Genomic DNA, 14791 nt, shown 5'->3' with positions numbered 1-14791 from the left:
CAATCGTAGTATCTGATTTATTACGCTGCAGCCCTTGAGTGATTATACAGTAATTTAATGAGTACTTGAGTGATCGGATATTCATGAAATTATCGGAATGTCATTTGAAAGACAGGAGGAACATTTTTTTATCTATTTCTACACTTGTGCAAATGTATTTCATGGATTCTATTGAATTACTCTTCAATCACGAGAGATTTTTTACTTTAAGTAGGAGTATTTCGTATTCATAGTATTAATTTCCATTTGTTTACTTAATTAATTGATTTCTCTCTGTTGTCTGGATACATTTTGTTCTATATCATTGATGTAAATAAATATTTTTATCGTCATGCCTTATCAGTAGTCTCTTTTTCTTTTTTAACGCATTCTAAAATTGTTTATTGATAGAGAATACAGTGTGGATAAAACTCTCTACAGGGTTCATAGGGTGTTAACGAATTCAGCGGTGAATATCATGGGAGTAATGGACAGAGCATAATTGCCTTCGGATACTCGATAGAGTCGATATTAAACGTCTCACAAATGAACAAATAAAAGAAACAGAGTTACAGTCCCTGTTGTGTTAATGAGTTGCATCAAATGTGATCTTTTTGGTTTTTCTCTCATGTTTAATCGACTAAATGTATGTCAATTATTCTGTTTTCGGCGAGTGTAGAAGAAGATTATGATCATGATCTGCCTCGCTATTCTCGCTGTGATCGTGGCGACCACCATCGGCAGTTACTTCGGTCTTTGAACAGCCAATTCAGGTATACTATGAAACATTACCAATTTAGATGAATAAATTTATTAAGAACAAATTTTTAACAATAATTTTTGTTGAAATAGTACATTAGGCAACAAGTGCGTAACCGTTTGCTCTCCGCACGAGTTTCGTATACTATTTTGTACTATACATGCGTGCAAGGGGCGTCTAGGGGATGAGGGAGGGATCCAGAGGAGAAGCAAAGCCTTCCTGGTAGGGTGGAGGGAGACGAAGTCCCTTATGCGATCGGGGAGGAAGCCCCGCGGGGGGAGGGGAGGGAGAAAAATTTTAAAAAGGAATAGATAAAGAAAATTCGAAGGGATAGAGATCCACATCCTCGTCAGTATCGCATATGATTTATTTTTTCACTTAATTTCACTATTTTAGTCGAACAAATAAGATACTATTTCTACCTCGCAACATTAAAAGGCAAAACGCAAAATGAATTATAATTTTTTGTTAAACACTACGTGGGTCGAAAAAGTATTTTCCGTTTAGAGTGAGATGAAAGAAAATGGTTGGTACTCATAACGAAATGTACTAGACTACTTTAGTAAATGTCTATTAAGACAAAACAGGTTCAGCTTAATTTTTTTTTTGGATATCCTCAAAATCACGAAAGAACAGAATTTTTAAATGCATTTCTTCTTTCCAGCTCTCTAAAAAAATCATCGAGACATTTTCTCCCTCATTTCAGATGCGAAGACTTATCAAATTCTCATCCTCCAACAAAATTAACTCAGCTCTTCTGCCTCCTTTTCCTCTGAATCCACCGTTCCTGATAAAAAACTATGTCATTCTAACAATTAATAAGAAAAGCACTTCTTCTTTTTTAAGGTCACATCCGGGGTAATGGTTCCTCACCGTCTGCCCGAATCATGTGGTGGATAAAGCGCACTTGGTATAGCATCGATCAGTATCACTCATCTCGGAAATCACCCATAATCACCAACTACCCACCAGTGCGAGTAATCCACGAGACGACCATCATCATCATCCTCCATTGGTCATTAGAAGTTCATAAAAATGAAGTCTCGGTACTACACTCGTCGCGTCGTCTCCTCCATAAAATCTGCCTCCTCATCGTGTCCTGGGGCTAGTACAGGAGAATCGATGAAAATCCTCATCCATTAATTTCCATTATCAAAAAATACAGAATTCCCATCAACTGCAAATTTTGAAAAAAAAAAATATTCAAAAACCATGGACAAACGATGGGGAAATTATGAATTCACAACGCGCCGAGTAATAAACATAATTAGCTAATATTATATGAAAAGTTCACCACGGGAGATTTATGCGTTAGTAGATCCAAACAGAAATAAAAGACATGAAATAATGAGAAAATCGACAAAAAGATCAAACGACCTGGAAATAGTCAACAAGAACTGCAAAAGTCACAGTTCAGCCGATTTTTCCGTCGTTTCTGATCCTTTGTCATGTCTATGGCGAATTAAAATTATATAAATTTTTGCTGCAGCATTAAATAAATATTCTAACATAGATGTTATGTCGAGATCTATTTGAGATGAAGAAAAGCAACTGAGGTGTTGATTTTTTTTTTTCATCGATCTAATGAATTGTAAAAGAAACTCATTTGGCCGCGCTATATCTACCTATATGCATGTATATATGAAAATGTTGCAAAGATGAGTAGAAATAAAGCTGTACTGAAAACATAATGCAACAACGCACTGGAATATGAATAATGAGCGAAAGATTATGACATGAATAAAGAGAAGAATAAGAAGATGAATTGGCATTGCCTACTTTACTGGTAGAGAATAACCAATTAATGTTATAACATTTTGTTGAGTATATCATACGAAAGTTGAGAGAAATATCATTGAAATGATACTATGCATTGAATTGTTTTATGGGGGGTAATAGAAAAAGGGGATAAATAATATAACAATAATTATCATTAATGAGGATCGATAATAGCATTTGACATTGCGATCATCACCTCAAATTGTACAGAAATATGTAATTGTTAGATTAGGTAGCTATATTATCTATTTATCTTTACTAATTACAAGTGAAATGAAAAATGAAAAAAAAAATGAAAAAAACATGATTAACATGAATAATATCGATTTGTCAAGCAGTCATTCTTGTAAATCACGAGTTTCAATCTGACGAATATGGCAGTGCGGGCGTGATATATACAACTGACCTTTGAAGTGAATTCGAGTTATGATGACATAAAAAGGGAGAACAAGAAATTTATTAAAACACTCGCAGTGATATTCACTGCAGTGAAGCAGGCCATTGCATAAGATTTCTCGGTGTTCATTGATTAAAGCGCTTTTTCCTTCAGAATAAATTAAGTATCGGAAAAAGAAGTCTTAAATATTTATAACTGTATAGGAGTCTCTCATAGGGAAATACAATTAAAACCTACGAGAAGTCCTCTTGGGGTAGGGATCGAAGAAATGTGGGATGTGCATTTTTGTTAATTTTCATTGTTGGGCATTTGAGGTAATAATTTTAAATTGTTTTAACTATTGCCAAACTTAAGGAGACAAAATTGCAAATTTTTACACAGTATTCTCTGTAGATATTCCGAAAAGTCTGTGAAAAATATCGAAAGACCTTTTTGCAATTCTGGAAATTGACTGGGAAAATTTGGCCTGATATCGACTCTCGACCTTTTTGATTTTAAACTGATTACGAAATTGTGGGCAAATGCATTTTCGGGGCATTTACTGTCCTCTACTGTGTCTCCACTGAGTAAAATTTAAGTCTAAAAAATAATGATTTAATACGTGAAATTCTTACAGTATTTTTTCTCAGGCTTATTTATGTTACTTTTGCAGTTGACTCCTCAGTAGAGCCAAGAATTGTTTTCATTAGAAGAAAGTGTTTGAGGAAAAATCAGCTACTTTCGAATTATCTAAATGGCGACAAGATCTCTATCAATTACTTAACCAGTCTGTAAATTTTTAGTATAATTGAGGCTACGACAAAGACGAGGAGAAAAATCATTAACTTATTCGTGGGAATTTTGATCTTACATCGAGCGAAAACAGTGCATTGCCGGGCTTGGGGTATAATAAAACCCAATTTCCCAGATAATTGCAAGGGCTCAGAATTTTAGTTTAGTAATCGTGTTAATTTTAATCAACAAAGATAAAGTTTACCATAACTGCCGTATTAACCTTCTGAGAGAACACATAATTTATGCAAGTCCAATGATGCTACTGTTTTCATGAAAAATTCACGCTTCTAGTCAAAGAAGCCACAGAAGCTCCAGGTTAATATCATGAAAAATCCAGGCCAAGTTAGTTATTATCAGAATCGTTCCTCCTTCGAGTTCTTCATTTTTCAGTAATTATTTATGTCATTCAACAGTGACGATTTTATTTAATCATCAAATCGTTTCGCAGTGGTTGTGTATTTTGGTCATGTCCCGAAGAATTATCGTACCGCTTTGTAAATTTTGACAAATGATTTTTTTAATCATTCAGAGTGTTATAATCTGTATATAAGATTTATTTATACTGTCGATATAATACTAAATTTTTAACTTATGTCCCTTTGAATACCCGTAATGATTTAGGTATCCATTCTTTCTAAGGAGTGACCATCGGCAATACAATACTCCATGTTCGGTTCCCCGTACAGATGGGGTAAAGTGGATTTGATCTTCTTAATTAAGGCAGTAGACGTGCCACCCATGACTTCTAGAAATCACTAGATCTCATGTAATACAGGAGAGAAGAAGAGTGGAACACGTGAATTCTTTACATATAAACATCCTTTCTAGAATTAAACTCTGGTGGAATGAATCCACTGGGGAAAAACTCGAAAAAAATCACTTCGGAAAAAATCTTCCCAACGAGAATCATTACAAAAAAAATCTCTCCTTAAAAAAAGCCATGAAACCTGAGGATTTCACACAGGAAAAATCAGGTTCGTACGAAAGAAACAAATTAATTTATTTTGGTATAAGGGTCACGGGGTGGTAACAAGTTTGAAGTTGCCAATCACACGAGGTAAAGCACCCCTTAGCACCTGTTTCCGAACTATACTTTTTGTTAGTGATGTTATGTTGATCGAGTGACGAACTGTGACATTTAAGGTCAATCAGATCGCTAATATTAAGATCAATAAAATCTCCCAATGGCTGCAATGTTATTCCTTGTATTGGAATGAATTCACTTTGATATTAACGAGCCAGTACCGATCTCTTCTAATTTTTCGAGTTCTTTACAAACTTCTCCAAAGCGATTAATAAAATTTACATGAAATAATATAGTTTTTCCAAGTTTTATTATTATTGAATAGCTCCAGACGTTTCATCATCATCGAAGAATTTTCCTACTTCCTCCGTAAATTTTTGAAGAAAATCCCCAAACTTTACTAAAGATTTAGGAAAATAGACGTACGATTACGAAAAACTGTGAATCTTCAGATAATAACAAAACCAGACAACTATATCGTTTTTCATGTGTACCTGATGGTTCTGGATTCATATGGTTTTATATAAATTTGCAAAAAACGTGAAAGATAAGAAGACCTCGGCTATAACTTCTTGAAGGTCATGTGCAATCATTCGATGGCTACTCGATTGTCAGTCAATTGGGCATTGAATTGAGCCTTGGTCGATGGCTGATCAATGGATCGGGGTCGATTAGCCCGTATATCACCCATGCGTGTGCCGATAGTCACTCTGTCCTTTCAAACCACAATTTCATCTCAATAGTTTATTTCTAATCCAGAGAAGTAAAACACAGTATTACAATTATTTTACATCTCGGGGTTAAAATGCAATTTTGACCTCGCGCCGGAGCGAAAAGATATTTCTAGAATAATTTGCACCACAAATTTGGTCAATATTCGCTCTGATTTGATCACTTTACTGGAAACGTTAGCCTATCACGTCTTCGAAGGTCTCGAAAATGAAGAAATCAAGTGAAACAACTTATCTGATAATTTCTAACATGACCAAACTATATAAATATTATAAATATATGAATAGTTGGGCGTAGAAGTTTAGCTTGAATCTCAAAATTCTAGACTAGCGTAACGTCCTTAATCATAGGAATTGAAAAAATAATAATTTTAACTATTATAATTAAATTAAAGATGAAAAACGTTAATTTCTTATCAATTAGATAAAAAAGATCATAATTTTAAAAGGGAAGTGAAGAAATACACTACCAAAATTTATTGATTAATGTTATATAAATTTTAGAGATGCACAATTGATTGTGTATTAAACGAGTTTGGCCTAAACTTTGTTAAGTTGAGGTTGATGCTCTAGACGCCATTCACCTTCATAAATTTTTCAAATATTTCATTGTAATAGAACAATCTCGTTGAGTTAACATGAACGACATAGACTATGGCATAGCTTATGTAACCGCGAATTAATGAATGGTCAATAGTCAAATGATAACATACCAGTTTGAAATTCTCAATTTCTATTTGAAGAACAGTTTATTCGGGAAAAATATTGGAACTGTTATTTTAGTTATCAAAATTGGCAACACACCATTAAAAAGAAATTCTTTCTTGTTCAAAATTGTCAAGATGTCATGTTCAACATAATGTGCTAAATTTATCCATTTCATCTTGTTTAGCATAATCGGGCGGGTTCCTAGGGTACACTGAGCAAAAAAATGAGTGAATCAAAACAATATTTTTTTGAATAGTGGTAAAGAAATATTTTTGAGAAAGAAATGAATTATTTTTTATTTTACTTGAGTTTTTATCGAAATTGAAGAAAAAAAATTACAACTCGGTGGAAAAATAGATCCAAAATAATTGAAGTTCGTACACGTATAGAATATTTAATCACTGATTTTTTAAATAAAAAATTAATGAACTCGGAGCATTCTTCAATAATAAATAATGATACCAAAAACATTGACAAATGGAGTCTCTGCGCACGCAAAAGAGACGTTTCTTCAACTATTCGATTCTCCTTCTCCAATTTTTCTGATTTAATGTTTTATTCAATTATTCAATGTTTAACCGATCAATCACCCACCACCCAACGACCATACATCATTAATTTAAATACCAACAATATAAAAATTATTTAATGGATGAAATACATATAAACACTTTGACCAGCTGTAAAGATAAATTTTAATCGGAAAACTTACCCATCACTGCCGGCACTCCATTGCAATGGGAAACACCTTTTTGTTCAGGAATTACTTTTCTGCAGAAAAACAAAAGTTTCTATTTTTCTTCCTCGCCCGATTATTCTAAAATAGCACATTTCCACTGTTGAAACAGGACGAATCCCGAAAAATTATGAAAGAACAGTGTCTGCCACAGTCTGCGTCTAGTCGACTGTCACTCATCAAATTAAATTAAAACCTAATTGTTACTGCGAGAATGACTGGACTTCATGTCATCAAAGAATGATCGTGATTGCCCCCCCCCCCTCCCTCTTAGGATTGAAAAGTCGTCGATATTGAGTTTTTTGACATGACATTATTGAAACCCCGTAATTTACTTAATGAATATAAAAAATATCCAAAATCTTATTACGTTTTGAGGATTAATTCCTCTTTGCGTTGGCCAAACACGACAAACGCTATAAATTGTGGAGGTGAAAGATCAGTTTCGTGAAGATAAAGAGTCATAAAGGTCTAAAGACAAAAGAGTCATGTCTATTGCGAGAGCATCAATTTAATGATTTATTGATATTCATTGAAAATGATTGGTCTAGTTTATTGATATTAGAGTATTCCTTAATTAATTAAATTAATTAGACTTCGATTTTGCATTTGGTTAGATATTTACATATGTTTTTTACAAAAGTGTGGTAAGTTGAATCCACAAATTTCTTTGTTGTATTATCTGCTCTTTTATTAATTCATTTCTCGATTAATTACGTTCAAGTCTCTCCACTTGTTCTTATTTCGGAGAATTAATTAAAGTGTCTTCAGGATCTTTTATTGAGCTTCTAAAATCACGGCGGTTCTTCCGAAGGCAGACTGGCTAAATTTAGGGCTTGACGTGATGACGTCGAGAAGTCAATAAAGCTCAATAAATAATGAGATTGATTTCCTTAGAATAGAAATTACTTTTATGACTTGAATTCTTTGTACGATTTGATCCTAGTGAAATTTACTCCTTAAGAGGGGTGATTCTCATACTTGACGTTCATCCCTCGCAACATTTGACCCTTTCACTAGACTTTTTTTCTCTTTGCACTCTGGAACTTATGGTGTTCACCTCTCAAACCGAAAATATAAATATAGATAGAAATAAAATCTTTTCCTTGAACATTCATCAAACGTAAAAAATGTAAAAACCCATGTGTAAATTACGGAAATTACATAAAGAATTGAGAATAAATTATTTTCGTAAATTACATAATTCTATCGGTAATTTACGAGAATAATTTATTCCCGATGTCACATTCACGATCATTCTTTCCTGAGAATGACAATACGTTGGTCCGTTCTCCGATGAATTTATTGGCGAAAATTGAAAAATAACAGGAAAAAAAACAAAAAAAAAATTAAAACAGGATAAACGACTCAATATTATAATTAAGCGTTTTATTGTGATTCAATTCCTGGCACCAGTGAAAATAAAAATAATCATCTTTCTGTGAGAATACACGAGAAACAGGATTTACGACGGACAACGTGTTATTTATAATCGAGATTTAACTTTTCTTGGTGTCATTAATAATAATAATTAAAAAAACGCTAATTAACTCTCATCAACAATATTCTGTCGGCTCTGAATTTACTAGTGTTTTTTGATTATACGTAGGAAGATTAATTATTGTCTTCCTCAATATGTGCATTATGTCCTTTGAAAGGAAGAAATAAAAAATGAAATCAATTTTACGAGTTTCTCACAATTTTACTCGTAGTAGTTTCGTAATAATATAACGTGCACTTGGCTCACAAAATTAAAGAAAAATGTGCATAGTCTTTGAGTGTCGACAATTATGATGTTCTGTATTGCCAAAAATGAAGTAAAATTGCGAAAAAAATTCAATAAAAATGAAAAATGTGTGAAGAATAATATTATGGACTTGAGAACGTAGCATTCAACCTCGACTTCTTGCATAATATTTAATTACATTATATACATTATATACTTTGCATTCTCATTAACGCATTTTTGCTGCGGGCGCACTATTTCTGAAGGAAAGGGCAATATTATGACCGTTGGCATTGCTGAAACGCTATCCATCTGCATTTTTGTACGAGTACCAAAATATGTGAAATGAATGAAATCGGAAAAATTAGTAATGTCGATTCGTTTTGCGACGTGAAGAGCAGAAAATTGTGCCGGTAATTCGTTACGCAAAAACTAATATAATAAACTGACAAAAAAAAATTAATAAAAAATGAAAGTGTGATAAGAATACAATTCTATACTATAAACATCAAAAATGTATATGGGTCGTGTCACATCGGTGCAATTATTACTATGAAAGGCTATTCGAATAACCTTTATAAGTGTCAATTCCACTGTTAACGTAAAAAAACAATTAAATGAAAAAAATTTAATTATTAATGAAAAAAAAATGAGAAATGAAAATAATGATTTTGAGATGCAAAAACCCCAACTGAAACAATGAGATTAATGAAAATAGATAAATTTCTGAGATGATAACAGAAAGCAATTGCATGGCACTTCGGTATTCATGCGAAAAAGTGAGATTACTAATAATATTTAATTACAGAAAAAATAAACTTCAAAAAGAAAATGTAGCGTGAGCATTTCAAGATATGGCGAATACTTTTTATAGTAGGTATTTCATAGTAAACGAAGAGACAACAAAATTCATAAATAAAGATAATGTATTAAAGAAATTACTTATTAAATAAATTCATGGTGTTTTCTGCCTATTACACACAATTACTATAATCTCATAATTACCGTCAGTTGATGATTGATAAGTGACCATACGTTGAAGATGATTGTGATTGAAAATTGAGAAAAGGGAATTAAACATTGTACAAAGGTGGCAATAGCAATAATTCCATAGTCATTACTCGCTTTAAACAAAACGGTAAATGAAGTTTATCTCATGTGGCTTCTCTTTCTCATTAGAGAAGACACGAGTAAGCATGGAGTTACGGAGAGGGGCTTTATGACCCGGGTCTATCATTTTCAGAATGTGATCTGAATCGATTTTTTTTTTCAATTTTCACGTAAGAATTTTCACTCGATTATCCGTCACTGAGGGACTCAAGGCAACAATAAAGATGGTCACAACAAAATTTTAAATATTTTAAGAGATCATTTTGCTGTTATTAGGGGGTCTATAAATAATAATCGTAACAAATGTGCGGTCCGGTCTGATCACTAGAAAATTTTTCAATTGACTGCATTGGAAAAAGTTTTTCCTTAGTATTAATTAGTAAAAGTAAAAATTCATAAAAGTATTAAAAACTCTTTCAAAAAGCTTTTGTCACATAATTCCGCATTATTCATGTCCTTTCTAACAAAAGCATTCCTTCATATTAAAGAAAAAGCTCTTTGTAAATGCTAAATATTCAAGACTTTCATAATTTCTTTATCGGACCGAATTTATAATTCATAATTTTTTTTTTAGCAACGGGTAGTTGAGTTCAAATTTTGGGAAAAATTGCAAAAAACAATCGATTTACATTACGCTCTAAAGATAATGGACGACTTGTGAAATATTCAGTGAATTTTCTTTAATTACTTTAATTACTATGATTTCACCTCAGCAGTTCTAACACTTGTTTAAACTAACTCTTGTTCGTTCTTGTAGATGAAAATTTGCCACCCAAAAAAAAGATAATGTTTCAATTGGTGGTGTTATTTGAACAGTGATGATCATCACAGATTGGAATGAAAATCATAAAAATCATCAACCTTTTCAACGACACATCGTAATACACAGAACGTACAATTAGCAAAAATTAATCCCTTTGTAAAGGAACAAATCATTCACCAGTAGATAGTTAGGGAATAAGAATCGTGAACTAACTACTTCTATACGTACCATACTGGCAGGCTATCTTTGGAGATACCTATTGATCACGTTTAACAATCATATAAATTCCTAACATTATTCAATAGCTAACAATTTGATAAATCAAGATTTACCCGCTATGGGGACAAGGGAGTAATTTCCGGAAGGGATTGAAATCGATGGGCACTCTTCGCTTCAATTCGATCAACAAAAGTGTAATAATTGCAGTTAGTTAAACCTCACAAAAAATTAGCATAATTTTCTTAAGCAATTTCGTCAGTCTTATCGTACGTTAATGGGGCACAGGGAGGTATAAACCCTTTTGCTGCACATATGCACTGAAATCATGAGAAATAAAACCACTGAATGAAATCTATAAACAGTTATATTCTTTTGCGTTACGAATCAACTATACCGTAGGGGATTCAGTATATTTTACATTATGATCGTAGCGTTAATTAATCATTTTAGCTTGATTCTATGATATAATTAAAGGGGCGAAAAGGAGAGTGAGAGAAAGAGAGAAAACGGAGTGTTTGTGGCTGTGTGTGTGTGTGTGAGAGCGAGCGAGCGAGAGAAAGAAAAAGAGAGAAAGTGAGTAAGTGTGTCAGAGAGAAAGATAATTTCTTATAATATAGTATATCCAGCACTCAATAAATTCGTATAATAGTTATCGGCATGCTAGAAGCAATTCACACCGAGTTAAATTTTTGCGATGAGATTTAACGATTACATCGTGTTCAGTGTGTTTAAATGAAAAAAAAATGTTATTTGAGGGAGGAATAAAAATTCAAACTTCTGCCAACTACAATTCTTTGTTGTTATCCTGCCCGAATTATTCACTAATTTCTATCAACAATACTTCTCACACTCAGATTCATTCACAGATTTAATATATTTATTCATCATAATTAACAAATATCTGTACAAATTAATGGTATAATAAAGATAACAGTTTATCAGATCAACTTAGACAAGATGAATTATTATGCTTCTTGGTCGTGTTAAATTACTGAGATCTGAATAAGCGAAACGTCATATATTAAATTATTCAGAATTTTCAAATACTGTGGAAGAGGAAAATCATTAGTCTGAATGATCCAATGGAGTAGTCATTGAGACAAGACAGAAACTAAGATATTTTTCCAGTTATAATTTTAAAAAATAATATGGATTATTTGCATCTACTGGCCTCAAACCACGAAATTTCAGGACAAGTCCCGAGAACTTTTCCAGAAGTCTACCAAACTTTTTAGAAATAATCACGTTTCTCTTCTGACCATTTTGGAAGGAAAATTCCGTTTTGAAAATTTGCAATCTCTGAAGAATGAAATTTCAAAAATCCTACATTAATGAAATTAATGTTGAGGGCACAAAGTAGTGTCGCCCTTGTCTGTCACTATTGTTGATTTATTGATTAGTCCGTCGGAGAACATACCATCCTTGCTGATAGCCTCTGGCCCCCGAAGAGCTTTTGCTCGGATAAAGTTACGAATAATTTGAACATTTACATATGACATCTCTAGGCGACATCCCCAGGCCACCAGCACCAATGGCTATAGTGCACAGAAAGATGAATTGTCAGTAAAGATCATTTAATTATGAAGAAATCGTCTCACGGAAAAATGTGTTGTGATTGTATAGTTACCCGGGTCTCATTGACAAGACTGTAGGGGGTGATGACGTGACGCCTGAGGCAGCTTTTGACTATATCCTTCAGGCGTTGCACCTCTAGGGGATTCGCGCACGGGTGATACAGCATCACGACCCCACCATGCTGTTTAAGTAAGTGAGGAACATTTGTCAATCGAAGGAGCTTAGAAATCAGTTCAACTTATACACCTCGAAATTGGCAGAAATTAAATGACAGAAACTACTAGTACACTAAGCGAAAAAATGAGTGATTCAAAAAAACATTTTTTTGAATGGTGGCAAAGAAATAGTTTTTAGAAAGAAATGAGTTATTCTTCATTTTGATGGTATTTATGGTATTCTCAGGCAGAAAATGTTTCGAAATGGCTAACAACAGATCGAAGCAAACGAATTTGCATTGATTCAGTAAAATATTGTTTTGATACTATTGGAAGAAATATTTCTTTGATTTTCACTTGTTATTACTGTCAGTGTAACGTAGTTGTTTAATAACTGTGTGAGGAACTTATTTTGAGTTACTAGGCAAATGTAACTAACGAAATAAAACTAATGGATAGATTGTCAATTACTTCAGTAAGACAGTCGTATCTGAAATAATTACCTCCAGACTGTGCAACCACCTCTGTTTCGGAAGAAATTTGTATTCACCGTAGACCGGCCACACCGGCCGATGATTTCCGCTGAAGAACAGCACCAGGACCAAGGTATTAATATTTTACATCTTCCCATACAACTTAACTTCAATGATTTCTAGAAAATTACTTACTACGTTGGGATGGCATCATCATATTCGATATTATCCGACATACACATATGTAGCGCCTGATAATTTTCTGGAATATGTTCACAATAAATTGTAGGATCAGTTGATAAATCCGGCGTGATCCTTTGGCCATAACAAGTGTGATTCACGGGAGAGTGATTCCAATCTACTTCTAAATTAGTCTGCCAAATAAATAAAAGAATAATAATTCCCGAGAAACAAAGTTCTATAAAAATGTGAATATTTCCTTCAGACAATCATCTCCCTTTTGTCTTTTTTTTTACATAAAGGTTTCAGTATCCATTGAATTTCAAGAAAATTAACAGTTCAGCTTTCACTGTACATTGAATTCAATGGTTCTACTAAAGGGCATGTCATTGAAACATTCTATTATAATACATTTGAATTACTTGTCCGTCATCGCAATTATCAGATGGACCCATGGGAACGCCACCAGAATGTCGAGAAGAAGCATTATCATAGTGAGTTTTCGGAATCGCTGTTGGCTTAGGATCGCGATCTGGCATCCATCGACCTGTCCAGTTCTCCAATGCATCTTCGAAAACATGTTGCTCCTTCAGAAGATTCTCCAATGAATTGATCCGAGAATTATCGACCACTGAATCAATTGAATGATGTTTTTCCCGTCTTGCTCGGTCTGAAAATTGATAATCAATAAATTATTGCTAGCAAATGAATAAATACGTTGTCATGTAATTCCCCGGGACGTCAATCTCGTAAATGAAATGATATTTCTTATGAAATTGAATTCCAAACAGTTGATATACTATTGAAAGGTCGATCTTTAAAGATAAGACTTTCTTCATTTTTTGGATAGTTCAATGATGACGTTTCCATCAGTATTATATGACTGTAATACGTACACTGAGAGAAATAACGAGTGGAAATCAAAGAAATATTTTTTTCAATAGTACCAAAACAATAGTTTTTGCTGAATAAAGACAAATTCGTTTGTGTCCATTTATTGTAAGCCATTTCGAAAAATTGATTGCCTTCAAATACCACAAATACCATCAAAGTGGAAGATAATTCATTTCTGTCTAAAAAATATTTCCCTGCCACTATTCAAAAAAATATTTTTTTTATTCACTCATTTTCCTCTGCTCAGTGTGAGTATTGTTTAAAATATTATGAATTAAATACTCTCTCACCCAATACTTTGTATCCGTGGACAACATTGTAGAATAACAATACATATAACAATGAATGGAACATATTGCACTTATTTTCTTAGTTAAACAATGTAGAGAATTAATATCGACTGAAAAATCACGAGGTGACACCGAATTTTTTCAATTATTTATTTTGTTTTGTTTTGATTTTTTTTATGTCACGCTTATATTTACTACATAGAGAATGGAAATCCGAACCAGAGATTTTATGGGATATTATGGGGTTTGGTCACAGAGGATAAACTAAAGTAGAGAGTTAGATTCGGAGAGTCAGGTGACCTCACGGCGACGCTAGTTATAACCCTCGCCGTATGACGCACTACCGTCGATTCTGACGCCTGCGGGAGCTTTCCAAAAATTGACCTGGTCATTAAAAAATTTTTTCTCCATTCCTAATGAATATTAAGATAGATGAGATCTGCTGGGACCTCTTTGAGACCAGCTACATCATGGAGATTTACGTTAATACAGATGATAGTCATGGACTCAACGAGCTT

At 33.3% G+C, this 14791-nt stretch overlaps 2 protein-coding genes across 3 annotated transcripts in view; one reads left to right on the top strand and one right to left on the bottom strand.

The window, feature by feature from the left end:
- Nucleotides 1–11853, top strand: part of LOC135161568 (syntaxin-1A) — a 55787-nt gene extending 43934 nt beyond the window's left edge. The window contains exons 9-10 of one of the 2 annotated variants that reach the window (XM_064119260.1): nt 659–752; nt 1586–11853. In XM_064119260.1, the coding sequence (XP_063975330.1) occupies nt 659–739 (81 nt within the window). In that variant the 3' untranslated portion in view covers nt 740–752; nt 1586–11853. The remainder of the gene's footprint in view (nt 1–658; nt 753–1585) is intronic. The other variant, XM_064119264.1, reaches the window with a different exon arrangement.
- On the bottom strand, nt 11562–14565 carry LOC135161567 (uncharacterized). Its single transcript, XM_064119257.1, has 6 exons — nt 14274–14565; nt 13512–13759; nt 13105–13283; nt 12940–13018; nt 12334–12462; nt 11562–12241 (listed from the first exon to the last, which is right to left on the bottom strand). Exons 1-6 carry the CDS (start codon nt 14335–14337, stop codon nt 12044–12046), a joined length of 897 nt encoding a protein of 298 aa, XP_063975327.1. The 5' UTR covers nt 14338–14565; the 3' UTR covers nt 11562–12043.
- Nucleotides 14566–14791: the final 226 nt, after the last annotated feature.

Source organism: Diachasmimorpha longicaudata, chromosome 4, assembly GCF_034640455.1.
Source record: "Diachasmimorpha longicaudata isolate KC_UGA_2023 chromosome 4, iyDiaLong2, whole genome shotgun sequence".
NCBI lineage: Eukaryota > Metazoa > Arthropoda > Insecta > Hymenoptera > Braconidae > Diachasmimorpha > Diachasmimorpha longicaudata.
This window is presented reverse-complemented; position numbering and strand designations above follow the sequence as displayed.

What these genes read in the sequence shown, in the direction of transcription:
- LOC135161567 (XM_064119257.1), bottom strand. Translation starts at nt 14,337, where the DNA reads ATGTTCCATTCATTGTTATATGTATTGTTATTCTACAATGTTGTCCAC. An exon ending in GATGATGCCATCCCAACGTA is followed by an intron (nt 13,019 to 13,104) that starts GTAAGTAATTTT and finishes GCTGTTCTTCAG; the next exon opens with CGGAAATCATCGGCCGGTGT. An exon ending in GGTGGTTGCACAGTCTGGAG is followed by an intron (nt 12,463 to 12,939) that starts GTAATTATTTCA and finishes TTACTTAAACAG; the next exon opens with CATGGTGGGGTCGTGATGCT.